The sequence below is a fragment of the Pleuronectes platessa genome, chromosome 7 (assembly GCF_947347685.1).
Source record: "Pleuronectes platessa chromosome 7, fPlePla1.1, whole genome shotgun sequence".
Classification (NCBI taxonomy): Eukaryota; Metazoa; Chordata; class Actinopteri; order Pleuronectiformes; family Pleuronectidae; genus Pleuronectes; species Pleuronectes platessa.
In genome coordinates this window covers 8,918,387-8,925,631 of record NC_070632.1, presented here as the reverse complement: position 1 = coordinate 8,925,631, position 7,245 = coordinate 8,918,387, and the positions used below count along the sequence as shown (strand labels likewise).

Below are 7,245 nucleotides of genomic sequence, written 5' to 3'. Positions count from 1 at the left end.
AAAAATTACGCAGCAGTGATTCAAAGGAAAATTATACTTCTTTGTCTTTGCATGAGCCTATTAAACTTTTACATAATTTATTATTTAATGCAATGCACTAATAGAGTTCTGAAACAAGCAGGGAATGTGACTGATGGGTTGAAAATAACGTCAGTGTTCGATTTGAACATTTTTCATTGATGAAGCCAATTTTCTTCTTTCATTTTCATATCTTTACCTTGATGTTACATATTATCATAAATATACCATTTTAGCCTTTAGCTCAGGTATATGCTTGCAAACACCTACTTACATATACACATAACTGCTGTTGCCCTATTGTCCGTATATTCATATTTATTTATACATTCAACAGGTCCCCCAGCTCTGCAATATGCACCACTCCTCCAGAAGCTATTTTATTAATTTTTTCGTGATTTTTCAAGGATGTTGTTGAAGATCTGAATAGAATATGAATCCAGCTGGTTTTTTTCATTTTCATGGGCTGAAGTGTTTTGTTAAGACGTCGCTCTTCGAGTGTGTTTTGCTATTAGGTAAAGTTTATTTCCCTTGAGCAGATCCATGTAGTGAAGAGTTCAATATGTCGCATTGGTTTTCATGTCCACATTTAGATCAACATGTTCTGAAAAATATATAAATCAGGTTTTCAGACCACATTATGTTTTCTTTTATATTTCTACTATAACAACAATTTAATGTATGGTTCTTCGACCTTGGCAAATATACACTCACTCTACTGAGTGTCAATCTATGTCACATTAAATCAAGCTTCCTAGATTGTCACATCTCCCAACCTTGAGTTCAGCATAGCTTTGTTTTTGTTCAGCATCTTTCAAACTTATTTGATTACATATTCCCTTATTGGCTCTGCAGGGACATGAACGACCAAAGCATGAGATTCCTTTAGAAAAAAGGCAATAATAAGATTATTGTCCGTGTCAGGATATTAAACCATAGTCATTTAAAAGATTAGATTGCATTCAAACATTTCTGTGTGAAATTGTGCAAAAAATACAAAAAGGAAGCAGAATTTAGTTATGAATCAACATTTATTAGTTATATTTGTATATGTACACCAAAGGTACAACACTTGATATGTAGAAACAGATTTTTTTTGTGTATACCATAGACCGAGGAAAGAATTCATGTTTTTTTTTGTCTTTTTTTTACTCGATAGTGTATCCCCCCCCCCCCCCCCCCCCACACACATATGCTCTGCCTTTACATCAGAATTACAACAACTTTACAATGAAGGAAGAAGGGCCTAGAAAAGTAAGATGAGGAAAGCATGTTGTAGGCAGGAGTGAGACGGGTTATCAGCAGTAGAAAAGGACAAGCTTGAAGATATACTGGCTCTTTGTCAAAACACTGTCGGTCAAAATCCATGTGTGATCGGTACCGTATCACTCAGGTGTCTGTGTGTGCATGTACTGAATAGTTTCTGTTTTAGAAAGCGAACGAAAAGGCAAGCGCAGTAAAGGCAGATTATGGAGCTGAGATTTCTATCAGCCTCCACGATGTCGCGTCTCAGTGGGTAAAATGTGTGAAGATGCGGCAGCTAGACACAGGATCTAACAGATCCAGATCTCTGCACGGGGTAAACAAAGACGCCTGAGACTAAAGCCAGTTTTCTCCAATGAAAAGACAAAATGCTTCAGATGAGTCACCTGAGGAATGTTGCTTGATACTGTAACAGGCGTCTGAATACATGATGTCTGTTCCCTCGCTCGAATCTGTGTCTATAGGTTGTGTTGGATTCCTCATTCTGCTCTACGTCCTGGGCTAAATTAGTTCCCTTTAATACGTCTCTCTTCTCTTCAGCCTTTATCAAAGTATAACTCCTTCCTAAATAACTCAAGTTGGCCCCTACAGTCAAAGCTAAAACATCCCCTTGCTCTTTCTTCCTCTCTCTCTCCTTCCGACTCTCTTTTCCCCTTTTCTTTTCTCGCCGTCATGCAAACAGCGTTTGCGTGAGGATCACTATAACTCTGGAAAACTCTGCACTGCCATTGAACAGAACAATTATATATTTATTTATGTACAATGAAAATGAATGCACACGGCTTATATCTTCATGGAACAAACATTCAAAACGCTTACATTAGATACAAAAAGAATGATATATATATTGGTGTGTGTGACAAGTCAGTAAAACAACTAGTTAAGAGCTATTAGAGAATAAAAAAACAAGCAATTTATTACACAGGTTTCCTCTCTATACATTTGTATCTAATCTAATTTTACACAGGACACAGATGATATTTTTTTCTTTCTAGAGGATTACATGAAAAATTTCACGGCAATGAAACTATACTCCTACGAACCATTTCAACGTCCCCCCAAGAGAAAACAAAAAGGAAAAAAAAATCTGTTACCTACAATATATACACAAAGTGCAAGGAGGCACTTCAAAATATCATGCTTTTAAGATAGTGGTGCAAAAAATAATCATCATTACTTCTTGTTTTTATTCATGCTTCTAAAACTGTGAGGTTAAACGTAACAGCTGTCCAACACTCAATCCCCACGGGTGACACTATGGTCTGCATCGTCTCCTCGCTGGGGAGGTTTTTCTATTCTCTATAATTATCATTTTTTTATCTTTTATTTTTTCCTGGAGATCACAAGGTCGAAAGGTCGGGCTCAAAGGCCGTGTTAGGGTGTCAGTGCTGTGCTCTAGAGTGCGCTGATCGCAAATGTAAATGAAGTGACCTTCAGCGTTTGTATGTGTGTGTTTGGAAAAAAGAAATGTGTGTGTGTGTGTATGTGTGTCTGTGCATTCGTGTTTTGTGTATGTCTGCGCAGTGCACGGCAGAGTCAGTCAGCTGTGATCAATAGAAAAGCAAAGTGAAAGGTGTCATTTGAGAGGAGCTGAAATGACAGGGTGCTGCGCTATGTGGGTTAAAAGTCTCCTTCAGTGTTACTGCGGGGGGGGGGGGGGGTGTGTTGTCGGCGTTTGTCTGAAGCGAACACCGTCGAGGCGAGTTCACCGTGAAGCACAAAGACAGGAGAGACGGACACATATAAAATATAAAATCGAATCCACGTCACAGGAGTCTCACCTCTCACTCACACAAGCTAAAAAAAAAGAGCCGGTAGTCCAGCTTTGTTTTTTTTATGTTTGCAGATTTCTTTACTTAAGCCATGTGGTTGAATGAGAGGAAAATGTGTGATATTACCTGATAGTTGGCAACGTTCTGGCATTATGTGTGTTACTGAGTGTGTCCATTGAACTGTCTTCTCGCCTGTATGGACACACAGCTGCAGCATGTAGGGTTTGTAGGAACAGTCTTGAGCTCTGGTGGCTGAATGGATTATTTCACTTTTTTTACGGTCTGGCTAAATGAGGAGTTGGAAACCTTCTCCAATTATCTGTGTGCCATATTTCTTCTATTTCCGATGGTTCACCCTTTATACTCTGTCAGTCGTCAATAGTCTGTGCTTTTAATTTATTCAACACTGGATTTAGCCTGAAATCTGTGTGTGTGTGCGGTTTTATTGTATGTGCTGGGGAAACATCCCTTCCTGTCATTTTATAACAATTTTTCTCTTTCAACATGGAAAGCAAAGCTTTCCATGGATGTGCTGCTTGTGGCTTTTTTTCTTGAGGTGAAAAGCTCAAGTAGTGAGCCCGTAAACATTTTATCATTTGATTCCCTGTAAAACAGTAAACATACAAGCCTGAGTGTCTTTTTCTCTCCTTTATTTATCTTCTTCTTATTTTACTTGGAATGCGATCAGTGTTGACATGGAACGATAATGTGTGTGACTTTTGATTTTATCGCTAACTGATAATTATCCTCATTGGCGTTTTGGATTCGTTTGTGCTCTGTTCGCTTCGTTTGTGCTCTTTAAAAATCCTCGGTTTGTGCTTCATTTTATTTTCCGATATGTCAATTACATAATAACCTGATTTGCTCTCGTCATAATCACGTTGACACTAATTTAATTTTAATTTCACTGGCGTCACAATAGAGGAAGTCTTGTATAAAGATCTGTATTTAGGGTTGTGCTTTTCTTTGCATTAAGTTGTTGAGCTGTCGCTGTTAAAAAGTGAAGCTGCCGCTGTCTGCGTCAGTCATGAAACTGAAAGGTGTGTTGTGTCATGGAGGCAGCTCGAAGGCCTCTGTGAGTTGATTGATTTTCTGCCGGTTTGGTCCCAATACTTGACTTGGTCATGTTCTCTCTCGCTCTCTCCCTCTCTCCACCACACACACACATACAAACACGCACACACACAAACAGGTGTTATATCTCTGAACAAGTGACTTAAAGAATAAAAAAGTCCCTTTTTCTTCACAGTAGGCTAAAAAGAAGGAAAACAAAAAGGGAGTTAAAAATGGTCTCTATTATATTATTATTTGTGCTTTATAAGTGACTGTGCTTGTAAGTGTATGAGGCTCAGCATTGGTTTTCACTACCTCCTGCCTGTCCATCAGTTTGCTGCACCTCAGGAATTGTGGGTAATATGGGGCAGTTACGCGATTGGTCTTAAGATGAGAGACTGGGCTGGGAATGAAAAGCAGCGGCCTTCTGCCAGTACGTGAACCGGACAGGGATGCAAAGCGAGAAAGAAACTGCGCTGGACGCCATGATTAACGCTCTAACCCTTGCCGTCCTGCGTTAGAAGAATTAATCCCCCGTAAGAAACATGGAAGATGATCTAAAGGCATCCCGTGTTCTACAGCCACTTCTTCTCTCACTTCGTCATGTAAAAACCAGGATGTATTGCTGACAATAACATTTTTATTTCTCTTCCTTCCCTCCCCCCCAGCCTTGAAGTATGTTGTGCAAGTATCTGCTATAAAGGACAAAATTGTGCTCTAACAGGTAAAGTATACCTCTGTTATCCTTTTCACGGTTAAGTGAATTATAGTATTATATATCAGTCAGGTAGACAGTTACAAAAACCTTTAAAGGGACTAATGAAAAGAAAAGAAAAGAAAAACTAAACTACATTTAAAAAACAAAACAATTAGTCGTTCTGTTCGTGTGACTTTTTTTTTTCATTCACTCATTTTTTTTTTTTATCAGCAGGTAGGAAAGCTTGTGGAGCCCAGGAGCAGGGGATCTCTGTGCTGCCATTATTCATGTTTCCATGGTTCCTCCTCAACAAGCGTGCACTCCGCAGCAGAGCCGTTAGTGGCTGAGGTTACCTGTAAGCAGTCAGCAGGGACATCTAAATAACCAATCCAAGGCACAGATGATCATAAAAAACACACAATTCATTTCGATGGGCCTTGTACAGCTTGTTAACCGAATATAACTAAAACCAATGGTATGGTATCTAAAAATAAAATTTTTACTAATCAACTGTGCTACATATGCATGGTTTTTGATAATAAAGGCTGTGAAATTCATATCGGTGTAAAGCCAGAATACCATTTAGGTATTAAAATATATAACATTATATTATATTTTTATAGTGTATTTGTCTTTTCTGAAATTTGCGCTGTATGTTACTCGGCAATTAAAACACAGCCTCTTACTTATTATAGCTACTTTGCAACATGCAAAATCATTGGAGCAGTATTGATCCCCTGTCCGACCACTAATGATCATACGTTTGGTCCTAAGAGTTTCTGTTACTGACCTGGGATCAAACATTTATGACTAAAAACTCATCAGGCGTTAAACAAATATACATGTGATAAACTGAGAATGCAAAACAAAACATTATACAGACAACAGACACTACAGGATGAATGCAATTGTTAGTTTTTTTTGCTAGTTTGCAAGCGTTCTACAGTGGAAGAAACATCTTTGAAAAATGGTGTTAGAAATGTGAGTCGATCTATTTAAAGGCAAAAAGAACAGAAACAGAAAAAAACAGTCATGGAATAGCAAGCCTTTGCGTTTATATGTAATTGTCTGCTAATAGATTGAGACTCGGGGGGGGGGGGGCATAACTTTTTTTTTACTACGGACAGATTGCTGGTGTGACAGGATGCCAGTGTTGCTAGGCAACACCTTTCACTCTTTAATAAATGAATAGGCTCATCAGCAGAACCTTTCCTGCCAGCGTGAGCGTGTGTCAGTGAAGAACTACATTATTCTGAAAGCCCGTGATACATTCAGAGACTGAATTCAAACTGTATTTTGTTTTACATTGTGGGAGCTGCTTCACAGCTTTTCGATTTCTCAACACAGCTTTCACAATGAGCAAAAATAGATGGTGTCAAAATGCAAAAGCCCTGACGGGAAATGAGTCAGTGGCGGCGCGGTACATGTGTGTATGTAGGGAATATATGAACTGTTAATTAGCTGCAACACTTCTCCTCTCTGCATCTTAAATTCTACAGCAAAGGGACGACCCCTTTGGAAGCATTTCTGTTAAACAATTGAAATCCTCTTTGTTTCAGGAGAAATCTGAACCCTGGACGTTAAAAGGTAAAATAGGGGAAATGATTAGAAAAATGATATTCTATCAGGAGATATTTTGTTTCAGGAAACTGATGCAGTGTGAACTTTTGATTGATTGGGAAAGCTGTTAAATAATTCCTCAGGGTCATAATGAGGATTATCTGGTGCTGCCTTTTGAGCTAGAGCCAAACCCCACAGGCTTATAGTCATCAGATTAGCTACCTGTTGAGCTCGAGCCGAGTTATCCCTCATTTGCATGCGCTGAAATTGACTCAGCTTTTGGTTTGTTCGATTTTTGAAAAAACCCTTCTGTAAAAGCGCTTTAATTTCTTAGACACATCCGATCGACACAAAAGCTGCTATTCCCGAGAAATGAAATAAATAAATACATACACATGCATCTGTTGTTCTCTGGCTTCACTTCTGGCATAAAACAACAGTGGGTGTATTTACACAATTATAGACAAAGATGCAATGAATAAAAACAAAGAAATCAAGCAAAGGTGAAGGGTGAGCATGCAACAACAGAGAGGGGGTTATATACAAGTCTCTATGTCCGTTAGCGTTAATTGTACCTTGCATTCATCTACTACGACAGAATTGTTAGCAGTAGTGGAAGCGGTTGTAGCGGTAGCGGTAAGGACGCACTGGTTGGAATTGTTTTCGTGGTGGTTCTTCATGTCGTCGTAGTAAGACGGGGTCTTCGTCATCATTTCGATGTCGTCTGACTTAGCCGCGTTTGCATCCAGCTCGTCGAGCTCTAACTTGGACAGGTGGTACACGATGCCTGCACCGTAGGAGTCACCAACCACGTTCACCGAGGTCCTGAATCGATCCCTGCAGGGAGAGGCACCGGGATATGTAGAGTAAATTAAACGAGCG

At 39.2% G+C, this 7,245-nt stretch overlaps 1 protein-coding gene across 2 annotated transcripts in view; it reads right to left on the bottom strand.

The window, feature by feature from the left end:
* Positions 1–2,954: 2,954 nt before the first annotated feature.
* The window catches only part of slc1a2b (solute carrier family 1 member 2b), a 28,266-nt gene continuing 23,975 nt past the window's right edge, over positions 2,955–7,245 (bottom strand). The window contains exons 10-11 of one of the 2 annotated variants that reach the window (XM_053427877.1): positions 6,939–7,200; positions 2,955–5,156 (exon numbers count right to left, since the gene is read on the bottom strand). In XM_053427877.1, coding sequence (XP_053283852.1) covers positions 5,085–5,156; positions 6,939–7,200 — 334 coding nt within the window. In that variant the 3' untranslated portion in view covers positions 2,955–5,084. The remainder of the gene's footprint in view (positions 5,157–6,938; positions 7,201–7,245) is intronic. The other variant, XM_053427876.1, reaches the window with a different exon arrangement.